General features: G+C 36.4%; 1 protein-coding gene across 8 annotated transcripts in view; it reads right to left on the reverse strand.

Annotated features, from left to right (window-relative positions):
* cacna1c (calcium channel, voltage-dependent, L type, alpha 1C subunit) overlaps positions 1 to 18,315 on the reverse strand; it is a 1,063,887-nt gene that overhangs the window by 40,938 nt on the left and 1,004,634 nt on the right. For all 8 annotated transcript variants that reach the window (XM_051921415.1, XM_051921414.1, XM_051921413.1 and 5 more), the window contains 4 exons: positions 14,356 to 14,515; positions 11,221 to 11,348; positions 7,494 to 7,590; positions 5,294 to 5,396 (listed from right to left, as the gene is read on the reverse strand). In XM_051921415.1, coding sequence (XP_051777375.1) covers positions 5,294 to 5,396; positions 7,494 to 7,590; positions 11,221 to 11,348; positions 14,356 to 14,515 — 488 coding nt within the window. The remainder of the gene's footprint in view (positions 1 to 5,293; positions 5,397 to 7,493; positions 7,591 to 11,220; positions 11,349 to 14,355; positions 14,516 to 18,315) is intronic.

Genomic DNA, 18,315 nt, shown 5'->3' on the forward strand with positions numbered 1-18,315 from the left:
ATGTTGGTCCAAGTAGTTGTTTGCAATAATGGGTCTTGAATTCTATGGGCTCATTCTTGCTAGTCATCAGAGATATGATCGCAGCAGGAGAACAAGACGGAAAATGCCATGCACTGCACTTACTATACCTGTTTAAGTTGATATTGATACCATGTTTGAAGAGTCACTCCCAGAATATACTCTTAGGAGTTAACACCCTGGTGTGTGCAGATTAGTTATCACAACTCATCAATTTAAAAAAAAACTAAAGTGGCTTACGGTTGTTCCAAAGTTTAAGTCACATACTGAATATAGTGACATAACTAACAGGCATACTGTTGTCCAAAGGATCTTCTTTACCCACTGTATAAGGGTTAAAATACGTTTTTTTACATAATGTATTGTTGTGTAGTGTGTCAATAAATAGGAATATAGGATTATTTATATAAAATGTAGCTTTCAAGTGAATGAACTGTGTAAACAATAGTGTAGACCTCATACAAAAAAAATTAAAGAGTTTTAAAATGGCCAGGATGACTAAGTGTTTTCCAGGGGAAAGAACTCTGAGGTGTGATGAGATGTATGCAATTACCAAAAAGCATCCTCAGGCATGTTTACAAGATTCTTTTGAGCTTTAAGCTTAAGATAAAAGAGTGTTCATAGATTTGTAAGTGTGTGCTTGGCATTTTTAGTTAACTTTACTATATTTAAATAAACTGACAAATAACAATCCCGTTGACAAGTTATTATCTCTTATATACAGTGCATCCGAAAAGTATTCACAGCGCATCACTTTTTCCACATTTTGTTATGTTACAGCCTTATTCCAAAATGGATTAAATTCATTTTTTTCCTCAGAATTCTACACACAACATCCCATAATGACAACGTGAAAAAAGTTTACTTGAGGTTTTTGCAAATTTATTAAAAATAAAAAAACTGAGAAAGCAAATGTACATAAGTATTCACAGCCTTTGCCATGAAGCTCAAAATTGAGCTCGGGTGCATCCTGTTTCCCCTGATCATCCTTGAGATGTTTCTGCAGCTTCATTGGAGTCCGCCTGTGGTAAATTCAGTTGATTGGACATGATTTGGAAAGGCACACACCTGTCTATATAAGGTCCCACAGTTGACAGTTCATATGAGAGCACAAACCAAGCATGAAGTCAAAGGAATTGTCTGTAGACCTCTGAGACAGGATTGTCTCGAGGCACAAATCTGGGGAAGGTTACAGAAAAATTTCTGCTGCTTTGAAGGTCCCAATGAGCACAGTGGCCTCCATCATCCGTAAATGGAAGAAGTTCGAAACCACCAGGACTCTTCCTAGAGCTGGCCGGCCATCTAAATTGAGTGATCGGGGGAGGTGACCAAGAACCAGATGATCACTCTGTCAGAGCTCCAGAGGTCCTCTGTGGAGAGAGGAGAACCTTCCAGAAGGACAACCATCTCTGCAGCAATCCACCAATCAGGCCTGTATGGTAGAGTGGCCAGACGGAAGCCACTCCTTAGTAAAAGGCACATGGCAGCCCGCCTGGAGTTTGCCAAAAAGTACCTGAAGGACTATCAGACCATGAGAAAGAAAATTCTCTGGTCTGATGAGACAAAGATTGAACTCTTTGGTGTGAATGCCAGGCGTCACGTTTGGAGGAAACCAGGCACCGCTCATCACCAGGCCAATACCATCCCTACAGTGAAGCATGGTGGTGGCAGCATCATGCTGTGGGGATGTTTTTCAGTGGCAGGGACTGGGAGACTAGTCAGGATAAAGGGAAAGATGACTGCAGCAATGTACAGAGACATCCTGGATGAAAACCTGCTCCAGAGCGCTCTTGACCTCAGACTGGGGTGACGGTTTATCTTTCAGCAGGACAACGACCCTAAGCACACAGCCAAGATATCAAAGGAGTGGCTTCAGGACAACTCTGTGAATGTCCTTGAGTTGCCCAGCCAGAGCCCAGACTTGAATCCGATTGAACATCTCTGGAGAGATCTTAAAATGGCTGTGCACCGACGCTTCCCATCCAACCTGATGGAGCTTGAGAGGCGCTGTAAAGAGGAATTGGCAAAACTGGCCAAGGATAGGTGTGCCAAGCTTGTGGCATCATAGAGGCTGTAATTGCTGCCAAAGGTGCATCGACAAAGTATTGAGCAAAGGCTGTGAATACTTATGTACATGTGATTTTTTATTTTTAATAAATTTGCAAAAACCTCAAGTAAACTTTTTTCACGTTGTCATTATGGGGTGTTGTGTGTAGAATTCTGAGGAAAAAAATGAATGTAATCCATTTTGGAATAAGGCTGTAACATAACAAAATGTGGAAAAAGTGATGCGCTTTGAATACTTTCCGGATGCACTGTATATTTCTCTTCTGGTTCGTCCTGCTTCCACTTCAAAACCGGTCCTGCCCACACGCAGCCGACACGGCATTTCTCGATTATTATTCATCCTCTTCCAAACCCTTCCCCACGCTGACTGGACAGTTGTATGTTTTTGACACAGTGCAAGCTACTGAAGTACACTTAAAAAATAAAGCAAACTGTGCATGCAGCGAAAATGTACTTCGACAGCTAGATAGCATGCTCAGAACCATCAACCCCTTCGCAAAATCATACAAACACATGCATTAAATCGCTCAGTCCAATCCAACAGCATCTGTACGAATGGTTTTCAAGGAAAACCCTAGGCAGGATTTACGACGATACAATGCCCGACATGTCACACCGATGTTGCAGCGATTTTCGTCGGAGAAGATGGCGAATCACCTGCCGAAAGGGACATTTGCATCTATCCCATAGGCAACTCCTATAAACAGATTTCCACGCTCAATATGAATTGTGATCCTATGGTTTACCCACTTTTATTCCCTTACAGATACATTGACTGGCACAAAGATTTACAACATGTTCCCGATAAAAGAACCTCCAAGCGTAAAAGGCTTACTCAATGCCAATTTTACGCGTACAGATTAGCAATGAGGAATACATTTAGTATTTTGCACTCCAGCGGCAAACTATTCCAACAGTACGTCGTAGATGCGTATGTTAAAACAGAGGGCGCGCGTCTCAACTATTTCAGATTACATCAACAAGATCTGTGCGTGGAACTATCAGACGCACTGCAAGCAAACGCTGAAAATAACAACGTACGTGTAGGTGAAATGATCATATTACCGTCCACATTTCCAGGAAGTCCAAGATACATGCAACAAAACTATCAGGATGCCATGGCCATAGTACGTAAATTCGGAAAGCCTGATTTATTTATCACTTTCACATGTAATCCTGCTTGGCCAGAAATTCTACATGCACTGTCGGATACCCAAAGACCGGAGCACAGACCTGATATTGTAGTATGGGTCTTTTGGATTAAGCTTAAGGAATTACTTAGAGGCATTCTACAACAACATCTTTTTGGGGTTGTTATTGTTTAGGGTTAGATCTTTCGACTCATTATCTGTCGTCTCCACCAAAACACCTATTCACAACTGCGTCTTTCAAGAAGTATTTATTTCTTCTTGATTTCTGAATTCCTTTCTCACCCTTTTCCGTTCCTTTCTTTAAACCGCCGTAGCGGCTAGTTTATCTTACTTTAGCTGATGCAGCGTTTAGGCTTTTTACCAGTACTTTTTCAAAGGATTACCTTATGGAGTACTGGATAGAAGAGAGGATTTGGCAGCATTTTCTTCAGCATCATTGTCAGGCTAGCCACTGGCTCAAGAAGAAAATACAGCAAACATGGCGGGAACACAGCGGAGCCCCAAAGATCACAAATATATCAGGTGGCTTAAGAAGATAAAGATTGCAAATCTGTAACTGCTAAAGGTGGACCTCCTGTGTGGCCATTGATTCAAACTGTACAGGTTGTATTGTTTTCATATATTAACTGCTAGTATTTGGTTTTCTGCAACATAAGATTAGATTAAATTAAATTTGCTATTATGTCACTGAAACAATGTTGTGTTTACTGACAGTAGTAATCACCAAAGGGTTAGGGCTTTTTTCCAGTTTAACTCAGGTTCTACAGGGTGATATCCTTGTTTATTCCTCTCAGTGTTGGAAAACTGGGTGAAATTGCAGGTTTAGAAGTGTGCAGCCTATCAGGGTGTATATGATGGCAAAAAATAGGTCAATAAGCTAAAGTAGTTTAGGTGCATTTCTTCTTGTTCACTGATAACAAAAAATACTTAGGACGCTAATGTAATGTATTTTGTGACAAGATGAAAGTTTTTATGACGAAATATCCACTGCATATACTTAAAAAAAACATTAGACACACATTGTCATGCATTTCTTAACTAATCTGTCAAACTCTACAGGTAATACAGCGGCTTTCTTTCTGGTATATAGCCTTTATAAGGAGGCCCATTTTATTTCTCTTGAAGAGGATTCAGATAAGCAGACAACCTAGATGTCTACTTATGGATACCCTTGCTGAACTAGTTCCTTTAGGGCTATTAAATGTATGGGCTAATACATTATCATTAGATTTTTTGACTAGTGTTAAAAATATAGCCTTCTTTCCATGACTCCTTGTTTTAAGACACTGGAAACCTATATCTGCTGTAGGACTCACGTGCACCTTTGAGACTTGATTCTTATAGACTTTACTGGCACACTAGTATGGCTATAGACAAGAAGGCAGATTGTGGGTTATTTCTAGAAATGCATGTCCAATTACTGTTCTAGGTGTTTCACCTTAAAACATCAGGATGCCATGTTGTTGGGAGGGTGCTCTGTCTTTGCTCTCTTTTTAAATGTTATTTTTTTCTGTTTTGTTACTGATATTTATCCAATAGTTTATGACCATCATGTTTGTGCATCTTATGAGGCCCAAGTGAGTGTGGATGTGGTATCATGGCGGCCATTTTCTGCTACAAGGGGAGTTTGTGAGGGTATTCCACCTCTCATTAGAGCAGGACAGTGTCTCTGTGACATTCTGCCATCCTCTACTATTGTAAGCATTTGTTTAGTTTGTTCGCATGATATTTTGCATATTAGTTTAAGAATGTATTAGAGATTTGTTTTCCTGCTCCTCTGTCCAGTGCATTCCGAATTCTGGTTAGGTGAGTAGGTAGGCACTCCTATCAGATCATTCAGAGTCAGCACCAGATTCTGTGCCAGCCAATCATGACAATGTCAGCAGGAAACTTGGACTACAGATTACAACAAGGACAGTATTAAAATGTACAGAAACACTAGAAGGGGAATGCATCCTAGGAAATCTCCACAAGAAAATGAAAGATAAGAACACTAATGGGAGTCCCATAATGTGTGTCTACACCTTTGCTCCATTATTGTTTTATTTTATTGTTACCTTCAGTTTTTATGCGTAGTGCTGTTCGTACCAATGCAAAGAGCGTGGCATTAAACATTACGGTGCCATCACTGTTGAGAGGCATGTTCATGGAAACCAGTCTCTGCAAAAATAAATAATAAATTAAAAAAATAAACATAATTATAGTCACACACACACACACACATGCAAAATATATATACAGTATGTTTTGATTTAAATGTCAAGCCATTTAAGGGCACAGTATCAGATAAAAACATAAAATGTTATAAACACTGTAGTTGTATTATATAATAATGTACACAACTGAATTCCATCCTTTTCATATATATTTTATTCATCAAAATGCTACTATATAATATTTTATCCTTTTCTTATAGTGCTATACAGTAGTAAGAACAGAACTTACTGTTAATGATAAAAAAAGGCACTAATTAATTTTACTTGACAATAATATTCATATAAAATTGTGCCTCTAAGAAACTAAAATATATCACAAGTTGTTTTGGAAACATTTTGACATTTTTTCTTCTTTAAGAACTTTCGTAGACATTAGTACTATAAAGTCAATAGACTAATCTACGACAAGGCTGATCAATGCATTGCCTTATGTTCTATTTTGTGCATACAGTACTTGCAAATCACCAACACAGCAGACAAAAAACTTAAAAGGACACCAAAAAGCACAGCTGCCCAAGCGCAGTTGTTGTCTTTGTGAGGTCTGCATGTTGTCCACATACAAAGTGGGTATTACATTCAAGAATATTGAACTAAATAGCCCCTCACCAACCCAAAAACACCTTTACTGGCGTTCAAAGTTGCTCTGTTAAATCAGACCAGTATATAGTTGTAAGTGTTCTGATCCCTGGTTGTTTGGGTTTCACACGCTCTCATTGTGGCTCTGTATGCACTTTAATTGTGCCCAATTTTGCCTTTTCAGAGAGAGTGTAAAACAGAACTTTACATTAAATATATATCATCTCAATATTTGGTATAGTCAAAACATGACCCTATTTTCCAGAACAGCAAGTGAACTATAATAGGAGTTGTAAAATATCCTATAAAATGGATTTAAGTGTGTACAGTGGAAGAATAATTAAACAATTTATTACAAACAGATGATGCATCCTGGGCACCATCTTTTGGTCATTTTTGCTAGCCAAGCTCCAATCAAATTAAGTTTTTCTGTTTTTTACAGTTTTAGCAAAACACTCATAACTTCAAACCTGCTACATAGCAAGAGGATACACATTCTTATTGAAAATACAGCATGGTTCCTGAAATAGCAATACCAGGAACAAGTTATCTTTCACCGTGGCTGTCAGTGTTGCTGTCATATTGCTCACCCTAAATAACTTACCATAACAAAGCCAGGAGTACTGTATGTGTGTACTAAAGCAGCAGAATATCTTGGTAAAGCACCAAAAATACTATGGTCTCCACATGCATGTATGGACATAAGGTGATATTTATATGAATGTGTGTTTGTATATAATATATACTGCCCACTGTTGATGACTGCAACAATTTGCTTTGTTTCAACCAAAAAAAAATGCATTTTGATGTGATTACCAAAATATACTTTCCATCTTCAGAGGCCTCAGCCACTTTATTATAAAAGGAAAAAAAAAAACAAAGATTGAAAAATCCATCTTGTGAATGTATTCACTCACATCTACTGCATTTGACTTGGTGAGTGATTGTTTAGAGCAGCCTTAGCTTCCTGCCATAGAGTTTGTATGGGAATCAAGTCAGGGCTTCTTCATAAGCTATTCAAGAGAAGCTTTGGCTGTTTAACCTTACAAATACAGGTGAATTCAGTGTAAATGGTAGAAGTGCATATGTGTGGATTCTCAGTCTACTTTATTTAGTCCTAATTGTGACAAGGAGAGACCGTGCTTTTTAATGATACTGAAAGGATAATCACATTTCAATGTTGGACTTTTCAGTGTTGCATTTAGTTTTTTTTTGTTTTATAGTACAAGTGTCCATCAAAATGTTAAGTTAATCAAATGTTTTGTTAATCAAACAGTAAAATTATTTTTGAACATTCAGTTACATCATACAAAATTGTGGTAGCACTTAAAGCATTGGATTGTTTTTTTGCACTCTGTCAGGCATATGGTCAGACTTCAGGATGGTTGTGTTTTTATTTTATATCTGTGCATTGATGTAAATTTGAAAGTTTTTAGAAATTGCACCTAATATGAATATACCATACCTTACAGGCAACTCGGTGAGGACATAGCTTTCCAAATCCTAGTGGAGGCTGGATTCTCCTTAGCAGTGTCACAACATCCAAATGCTTAATTCTCCCCCTGTTAAAAATAAAGTATCACTTTACAGTTAGTCTTACAATCTTTTAAGCTACTCATCAAATCCATGTTTTTTTTTACAATATGGAGACAGGCTGGAACGAGGATAAATATCAGCAAAGTCTTAAGCACTTATTATTATTATTATTATTATTTGTTGCTGTCACAGTGCATTATTTTTTAGTTTCAAACCACCATTAAATAACTAATCAGAATACTGTTTTATGTTTTTACATTTGTAAAATTATAAACCATCAGAATGAAGAGCTGATTCAGTAAAAACCCGAATTATTTGTTGTCCAGCTAACTGTATTAGGCAAAATAGGTGAACCGTCTATTTAATGCTGTAGCTATGTGTCATTCTTTTTATAAAAACACGAGCTGTATATACCCGGCGTTGCCCGGGGCAGAAGTAACCTAATCGGTCAAACACTTACATATATACCAAAGTAAACCTAATCGGTCAAACAGTTACATATATAAAAAAACCGAACCTAATCGGACAAACAGCTTCATATATACAGAAGCGAACCTAATCGGAGAAACAGCTAATCTATATACATAAGCAAACCTAATTGGTCAAACAGTTACATAAATACAAAAGCAAACCTAATCGATCAAACAGCTTCATATATACAGAAGCGAACCTAATTGGTCAAACAGTTATGCATGTGCAGAATGATTTTACAAACATTATGCGTGTTAACAATCATTAAAAAGAAAAGATTGAGGAACTCTTCTTCTATATGTGATGAAGCCACTAATAAGACAGATTTTTTTCAGGACTCAGCTGTTTCATAACTAAACTACTGCCACCCCAAAGTAATGCCTAATAGTGGTTTTTGGGGTAGCTGTGGAATAAAAAGGGTGTTTTTTAGTCAGTAAGAATCTGACACTACCCTTCAGTACGGGCTGAAGGGTGCCTATGTAAGGTTTTACATCCTTCCCGTATGGAAAAAAAAACATACTAAACTTTTTTTTCATCATTACAGATAATCTCAGTCAAATCGAAGTACGCATTCTCAATTTATTTTTATGTAATTTTTACTTTTTCACAAAGCCATCCCATGCCAATTTGTATGAATAAACTTTTGCTAGAGAGTTAGCAAAAGTTTATTCATGCACATATTTTAATACGGATAATCTATCTGTAATCAAGGTTCTCATTTTCATTCTAATTTAAAATAATAATAGATACTCATTTTTTTCTTCTGTTTTAGAAAAACCAATCTATGCCACCTACGTCTTCGTCAAGTCAGCTTCATCCAGCTTCATCACATATAGAAGAAGAGTTCCTCAATCTTTTCTTTTTAATGATTGTTAACACGCATAATCTTTGTAAAATTATTGTGCACATGCATAACTGTTTGACCAATTAGGTTCGCTTCTGTATATATGAAGCTGTTTCATCGATTAGGTTTGCTTTTGTATTTATGTAACTGTTTGACCAATTAGGTTTGCTTATGTATATAGATTAGCTGTTTGTCCGATTAGGTTCGCTTCTGTATATATGAAGCTGTTTGTCCGATTAGGTTCGGTTTTTTTATATATGTAAGTGTTTGACCGATTAGGTTTACTTTGGTATATATGTAAGTGTTTTGACCGATTAGGTTACTTCTGCCCCGGGCAACGCCGGGTATATACAGCTCGTATATATATATATATATATATATATATATACATATACACACATACATGCAGTTTTAATAATACAGAAATCAATATAAACATTAACATCATTATCATATGAGAATATGAAGTAATATATAAGAAGCACATTTCATATAAATATAAATTATTAAACAGTAAAATCTTCTTCTGTAATTTGCTACCGTGGCAATTTGTGTGTCTGTCCAGGATTTTAAATGACCTGTAGCTCGCAAACCGTTGCACCTATACACTTGAAATGTGGTACACATATAGTACGTCACGTCTACTATCCGCTTTATGGGTGATGATTGTTTTAGTCTTTTTATCTTTATTTTATTTTATTGTACAATCAAGTCCTATCTGCGCACAGCAGGGCAGCCGTGGGTGGATGCGTATGGTGTATTCACTCGATGTTATCGTGCATTGCGCTGTCAGTGGTATTTTGATAAAAGAATTTGAACAACATATAAGAAGCGTATAAATTATTAAACAGTAAAACATTAACATTTAAGAAGTAAAGTTACATTAAGTACTACTGCTGTGCCTTCGGGTATACCTCATTTTTTGTTTGCCCATTACATGCTTAAATGTATACATTTTTTGGTGCACCTACCCGAGAACACGCGAGATATAACCGAGCGTGGGAGAAGCATGGATTTTAAACACGCGTTGAGTTGATGTGCTGGTCTCCCTCGTGAAATAACTGGTAATGTTTGACTAAAATCTACAGCGAGTAAAACGACATTAGCTCCTATTTTTTTTTTTACGATCTCTGAGATGTTGCTTTTTTCGGTTCAAGGCTTCATAAGCTCTTTTATGTTGTATGGTGTACTTATCCCAAACCATCATCTTTGAATGTTGCAAGACTTTCGCCTTGTATGTAGATCGGGGTAATTACATTCATTGCATTCCTAGTCTGAATCACAATGTGATTGTATGGGTGGTTACCTGGCACTGTAGGGTTGCCACCCGTCCTTTACAATACGGAATCGTGCCGCGCTTGAGAATGAAATTGCGCGTCCCGTTTTGAATCAATACTGGACGGGATTTATCCCGTATTTTTTTTATCATTTTTTTTTTAAAGCAGCGTCTCATGCAAATCATCCCACACGCATTTTATGATGATGCCTCCTTTCCTACTTTTGATTGGGTAATACTTGATGTCATCGTTAGTTTGATTGGTGTTTTTAACTGTCCAGTGAGTAGGGCGTGTCTTTCAACCGTAAGCAGATTTTTTGCACTGGTATCACTGACCTCGACGACGGCGACGTTATACGTCAAAAATAAATTACGATAAATGACGATTTTAGCGATACTTTATTATGACGGCGGCTACATAGACACGATCAAATAAAAACAAAAAAATCAAATAATCATTCTACATTTTCAAAACGTCGAAAAAACGACGGAATGAAAAAAAGGCCCACCCGACGACCCACCCATTCCATTTTTATATATATAGATTGAATTATGGGGACTTTTTTTTTACACTAAATATCATCTGGAGTTAAAGGAAAAATGTCTAAAATGTAAAATTATTTGAAAATAAGTAATCTGATAGAAAATCTAAATCAAAGGCTGTGTCTCAGTTATTTAGTAGTTCGCATAGGGTGGAAAAAAATAAGTCTCATAAGATGAGAAATATGTCAGCATTGTGTCCTTTCGTGCTTACTGGGGATGGTAAGCCTCAAATGATCAATAAGATAAATGTTTAGTAACTGAATTAGCTCAGCATTCTTTGATTATTCAATAATCAAGATAAATAAAAACAAATTTTAAACAAATAGTTTACTTAAACAAAACTCCTTAGAAAAATGTAACTATAATCTGTGATGTTATTTTTCCAAGTGAGTAACTCTGTGAAATATACACAATGATCATATTTTCATCATTACCTTACTTTAATAATAACTAAATGAAAGTACATATTAGACAAAGTTTGTAATTTGTTGGTTCACTAACCAAATATTAAAAAATACATACTTAGCTTCTGGGTCATATTCAGCCCAAATCCTCTTAAATTCATCCAGATGATGTGGCCCAAGAATCGACCAGTCCCTGGTCAGGTAGTCAAAATTGTCCATGATTACAGCTACAAACAGATTGATGATCTGCAAAAATGTGGGGAATGATGCTGAATGGTGGTGATATAAATATCTTTCTATTGAAATCTGTTTTTCCCTTGTGTAATAATACAGCATATGTGTATATGTAAGTTAATGCACATTAAACAAGGGTAAATATGTGGTGCGGTAAATAATGCTTTACTTTTTAGGTGTGTTCACATATAATGCAAAAAACACCCATTTTCTTTGTCATGTCTGTCTGTTGAGGGGAATCCATCTTTGTGACCATAGTTAACAAGCTACTTATTATGCATACAGTGAAAAAAGTACTCAATATTTGTGTTGAACTGAGAAAACAACTTGACTGCTGCATTATCTGCCAATTACAGTGATCAAGTTTTTCTCTGACAGCGTAGTTTATTGGTCATTACAGCCAGTGATTTTACCTTGAGACTTCAACAGAGATTTTATTACTCCATCAGGTATTTATTTAAAAATACCACGTTTAAGAAGTATAAACTACAATTAGCCATAGACTCCCCACAACTATCAGTGAACATAACAACAGGGCTTTTTACACCACTTTAGCTGAAATTTATTTTCAATCAAAGCTATTTCAGTTACAGCAAACCTATTTAGATGTTAGCTATTAAAAATGTATTGTATGCACCCTCCTAACACGTGGAATTGCATTCTATTTTCACTTTTACTTTTTAATAATAGTCAGTTAAAATATTTAGTAGAAACAAGTGATATCTGACTCTTTGAAATACCTAAACAGTCTGGTTTTCTGACTGGTCAAAGTACCCCATGTAAAAAAAATGGCACTAACTTCTGTTTCACCTGTGAAGGTAAATGCTACGGTTATTTTTTTGACTTTTGTGGAACTCTTGACCTCTTGAACTCTTGATTTTAGGTTCTCAGGCCCCATTATTGCGTGATTTATCAAATTGATTTCAGTATGAACAGAAGTCTTCTAGTTCTGAAGTTGTACAGAGTCTCCTGCAGGGCTCGGTACTCGGACCTTTGTTGTTTTCACTTTGCATGCTGTTTCTGGCAGATATTGTTACAAAACATAATGTTCTCATTCACTCAGATGCAGATGATACTTACCTATACCTTTCGTTCAGACCAAATGAAGTTTCTTAGGTGTCCTTTGTTAATTGTGTAAGTGATTTAAAATATTGGATAGTTGTCAACTACTGTCTTTAAACATGGATAAGGCAAATATTGGAGGAATGATGCAAAATGCAATAATATCCTTTCACTTTTTAACATGGTAGGTCTAAACCATAGCTTTAGTGAATCAGAATACAACATACTGTAGGTGTTATCTTTGACACTAATCTGTCTGCTTAAACACACACTACAGTGTATCAAAGCCCTGTTTTTTCCAGCTTAAAAATGTAGAGAAATTAAGTATCTACTGCAATATGTTATTCATGTCATTCAAATCTTTCAGTTTGTGGCTTTTAGCAAATTCAAAATGCTGCTGCAAAGAATCATTACTAGATCTAGAAATTATAAACACATACTATAAGTGCTTACACTGTGTTCCTAGTTTAGAGCCGATTTCATAATTGTTGTTCTTGCATCTCAAAACTTTAAACAGAATAGGCCCTACTTAGTTATCTGAACTTGCCATTCTGTACAAAGCAGAGCATACATTATGATCAGTTTGCTATTGATGACTCCAACGATTCATAAAACAACACTAGGAGGTTGGTCTTTTAGCCACTAGGCCACAAAGCTTTGGAATGATCTGCCTTTCTTACATAAGAGATGCCCAATCAGATTCAGTTTTTAAATCCCGGCTCATGACTCAATACTTCAGTGTAGCCTACCCAAAGTACAGCTTCTGATTAAATGCCCATTGCATCTCTGACTGTTATCTATTTGCACAAAAAAAACAAACCATTATTTTAAACTGTCATTGACAATTCTCTATTCTGTTTATGTTATTGGTACATTGACTTATGGCTTTTTGTGCCATTGCTTTACTGCCAAGCTGTTAGTGCTGCCCATGGGAAAGACACTAGAGATAATGGAAGCCTTGGAATTAAGTAATGAAATCATCCAGTTTTTTCTTACTTAGACATCTCAGCACAAATGTCTATGATACTGCTGAATGCACAGTAGTTTTAGGGTTCAGAATTTTATTTTCTCCAGGAATGTTACTACCTGGAGTTTTTGTTTTCCTTTCCTGTGTTTGTCAACTGGCCATATCTCAACTATAATAGTAATGAACGCAAATTGTCAGGATATGTTTATGTTAATCAGTTTAAACATTTCACAATGTGTTTAACCTAACCTGTAATTTTATGTGTGTGCATCATGTAATTTGTGAAATTTGTATTTTAGCTTTAAACTGGTAGCAGCACTCTAAGCCTTCACTTACTAGAAGGCAGCAACATGGGTAATCCACTTTGGACAGGTGGGACCTGGCTGCCTTAAACATAAAAAGGGCTGTCAAATATATGCTTGGGAAGCCTGTCCATTTAAAGGACCTTGCTGCCTAAAAGAGGCTGTGCATTGACCTGGTGTCTTATACTGTAGCTACAAAGGGTTGCCCTTCTTCCAGGACATCAATTCAGCACTTGGCTTCAAGTAGTATCATTATGGGGTTTACATGCGAGGGGAAGAGAAGCCAGAAGATAGAAAGTGGTAAAAGGTGGAAGAGAAAGAACGCCTTCTGAGAAAGGGGCTAAGTGATGGACAGACAGGACCAAAACAGGCAAAGACAAGGTTTAGAGTAAAGTTCATTTTCTCTTCTGCTCATCTTGTGTTGTCTCATACATTTTGCTCTGTTGTATGTTTCTTGTTTAAATTATAAAAAATTACTTTGTACACTGCATGTTCTTTATTATGTTATTTGAAGGTCCACTACCTTTCAAAATACACAGATTCAAAAATCAACATACACTGTTAAATGTAATAATAACTCTTCCATGGTCATGGAGAATACCCTTCTTTCCCAGGATACTGTGTGTAGTTATAACACAAATCAAAGAAAGTATAAAAAATGATTTTCATATCATAGAATTATACTCACCAGAAAGGCACATAACATATAGAAACTAACAAAGTAGAAGATTGCAAATTGGCTGCCACAGTTATTCTCAGCTGGATTTTCTGTGTCTGAACCCTTCTCACAGGGCTGTGGGGGAATGCAGGCCAACATAATGTCCTGCCAGGCTTCACCTGTAGCACACCTGTGAAACAAAATAATTGAACATTCAGCAACTACCTATAACTTTACAGTCTTCAAAGCTGTATAGAATATACAAGGTAATAGGTGGCATCCCAACTTTTAAATGTTCTGCCATGATCGAAATAATTAGCTGACTTTTTAATGTGTATTACTAAGTCTGTAATTCAAACAATTACACTGAGTAAATGTGCTACAAAAAGTAGGCAGAAAAAAACTTTTAATCAAAAGACTTAAATAATATTAGGTTATGTGATTAAGTAAAGATACTAACTTACAGAAGAATGGATTTTTGCATAGGCTATTCATCATGATCGTAATTCAGATTGGATTTTTTTTTTTTACATTTTGCTTACAACAATTTATGCTTGATTGTTACATTACATTGTTACATTTTTCTGGAAACTAATAGCATTTACAAAAAAAGAAAAAACACCACACACAAACACACACACACATGCACACACAGACCTTTTTTCCAGATCCTGGCTACTCGTATCAGACATATCTTTCCAGGGCCCACGCAGTGTAAAATTTGAGAATAGAGAACACTAAACAACACTCAACAGGTTAGGAATGGAATTAAAAATTAGCTTAAATGTTCACCATATAACTGAATATTACATTTTTTTTTAGTTTTTTTGGTAACCTCATTTTTTTAACCTCTGAGAGTTTAATGCTTAATTTTGTACCAGTTCAGGTTATTCTTTGGATATGAACTGCTTAAATTTCAGTAAAAAATGAAAACATTGGGGTTTCACCGGTACTGTATATGTAGCTACAAATAATTACGACAATGGATTGTGACTGACCAGGTCAGCTCCATGCTACCTGGTCGCTTCCAGGACCCTGTTGAATCCAAAACCGTCGATGTTATGCCCGATTGGGCGCAGGTATTGTTCTCTGCCTACTTCAAGGCTTGAATGAGGCACCTGACTGGTCCACTTGAATTTGCATGTGAATGCGCAATCAGCCAAGCACCCCAATCAACTCCAGAGCAGCATCGGCAGATGCACACCTGCACCCACTTGGAGCTTACATGCCCCGGGAACTAATTATTTATTTAAAGTCACATTGCGTGACTGAGCTGAAATCACAGAGAACAATAACGGCAACAGAAATAGCAGAAATGATTACAATATACATGAATACACACATTATTAAAGGAAACACAGGCTAAATCAAAAAAGTGAGGGTGTTGCTGTTTATGCAAAGGAGAATTTGACTGTGTGTTTATGAGCAACATCTCACAGAGGGCATTTCAATTCCACAAAAAAGCTTCAGAGATAGAGACCTGATATTTGCAGTGTGTTATGGCCAGAGCAAACAATAGCTTCAATGTAATATGATTGTCTCTCTATTATAAAAGAAAATGCTGAGATGAGACTATTGCCAAGAGATTTATTCAAGTACCGCCCTCCTCTCAACTATTTCAAGTTAAACAGCCCACACCCGCGGTCCTCTCACCTCTCATTCATGTGAATGCTTTTGTCACACACAGTTTCCATGCTCTCAGCTCTTATAAATTTTTACGTTTTTCTCACTTTACATTCCCAGTAAAAGAAGACTTATTAGGTCCAAATCTTATTGAAGAATTTCAACCCGAAGGGTTATCAACAGAAGAAATGAGTACATGGGCAATCGTAGCAACGAGAAATGATGAAGTCTAACGAATTAACATGAAAATTGTCGCTTGGTTACATGGCAAATTGGTTAAATGTGTATCAATAGACTATGCTGAAACAGTTGGTGGTGCTGGTGCGGAAGATGAAAACATCAACTTACAATGTCCTGTAGAATATCTACAACCGTCCACCGCATGAATTACTGTTGAAAGAAGGATGTATCGTAATGTTATTGCATAATTTATGTATGAGTGATGGGCTATGCAATAGGACATGATTAGTTGTAATCAAAATTTTTTGAACAATTCTGACATATAAAATTATAAAAGGTGACAAGAAAGGTAATGTAGCACATCTTCCCCAGATAACTTTAGACACCAAAGGAGATCTTGATATGCCCTTCGTATTAAAACGTTTACAGTTTCCCGTTAGAACAGCTTTTGCTATGACAATTAACAAATCACAGGGACAAACATTCGAAAAAGTCTATTTATTTATTAGAGAGAAAGAAACAATATTCACTCACGGGCAGTTATAAGTTGCATTGTCACAATGTAACTCTAAACACGGAATCAAAATTCAAAGCAATATTGATGAAAAGCTATTTCCAAATATTGTTTTTACTGAAGTTTTACAGTAAAAGTGTAAGTTTAAAAAGTATTTGTATGTTAATTTCAAAGCAAAACAGATCGAAAACGTATAACGCAACAAATACCTCTAACGCAACATGAAACATAATTTTCTTTCAATTTATTACGTTTTACTATTTTTTAATATGGTTAATTACTCGCTGTAGTGTAAAATAGTTAGTTCTATTATGCATATGTAACAATTCCCATGAAAATAATAATCTGTGTAAACTGTAAACTACATCCGCTTCCCCATATGCGAGTAAGAGTGCCGTGAAGTGACTAGCGCGTAGCAGGGGGCAGAGCCCCTTAGTTTTAATAATATTAAAAAATGGGGTTTAATTGGGAATACCATACCAATTATGGAAATGCATTTGCTTAGATATTAAGTGGAAAAACCCTACAAAGAGAAAACAACAACAAAATTTCATAGATTAAATCAGTAGCTAACACAGCTGGGTAAAACACTATCTAGGTTTATTATTCTGTAATAAGCATAATAAAATTCAAACGTAGAGGTAGAGCTGGACAATATGGCCTATACATACAGTAGTTTCATGATACATGATACACTGTGTTTCTCAGCATTTTGAAATTTTTTCTTTAGTACTTCATAAATGCTTGATTTAATTTTATCATACAAACACACCAATATGATGATTCTAGTAGTCCCTGCAGGCTACAGCATATATCTGCATTAATCATTCTTGTTTATATTCATTAGTGGTTTCTGTTGGAACAATTTTTAACTTTTTTTTCAATTGGGGGAGCCTCACCCAAGTTAAATGTAACTAAACAGTATTTATTTAAACCTGGTAATTGCACACAAGAAACATTTCAAAACAACATAAAGTGCACCTTTTTGTGCATAATGTTTGTGACAAGTCATTTCACTGTGACAAATCCCACTGCAGAACAATAGTCACATCACATTAATGGTGATATGATGATAAACCACAATATTTTAACAGCAGGTTGATACTTAATAGAACAAGCTCTATCACCTTCATTCTCTCATTTTTCAGCATTTTCTACCATCTTTTATAAGGATCTAATGCCAAAAACTGCACTTTTGAATGATTTGCTTCAAAAAAATTTGTAGTGCCATAAGCATTGCACAAGAACACTTCGCATGATTTTCACCATCTTCCTTCCCTGCACGGTTCCTGCTTTTGCCGTCAAGCACCTGAACTTCCTCAGGCCTAGTGCAACCCATGCTGGGGATAGTGACAGGTGGGAAGTTTGACTGGGGTGGTATACCTCTCACACTGTAATGCAGATATCCTAAGGTGAGCTCAGGGAGGAAAGTAACCTCCTGTGGAGCAGAAGGGTAAAAGCTCTCTTTGCCTGCTTGTATTTCTCTCTGCACACTAAGCACCTATTGTTTTGAATTGATCCCATGCTGAAGTACAACTGAAATTCTTTCAAAGCTACGAGAAATACAAAACTGACCTGCAGCTAAAAAAAAAAAAATGAAAATATGCCTCTACGGTGGCAAACTGTAAGATTCAGAGCAGAGCAGTTATGATGATAGATGGGTGAGCTGTTAT

Source organism: Erpetoichthys calabaricus, chromosome 18, assembly GCF_900747795.2.
Source record: "Erpetoichthys calabaricus chromosome 18, fErpCal1.3, whole genome shotgun sequence".
NCBI classification, from domain to species: Eukaryota; Metazoa; Chordata; class Cladistia; order Polypteriformes; family Polypteridae; genus Erpetoichthys; species Erpetoichthys calabaricus.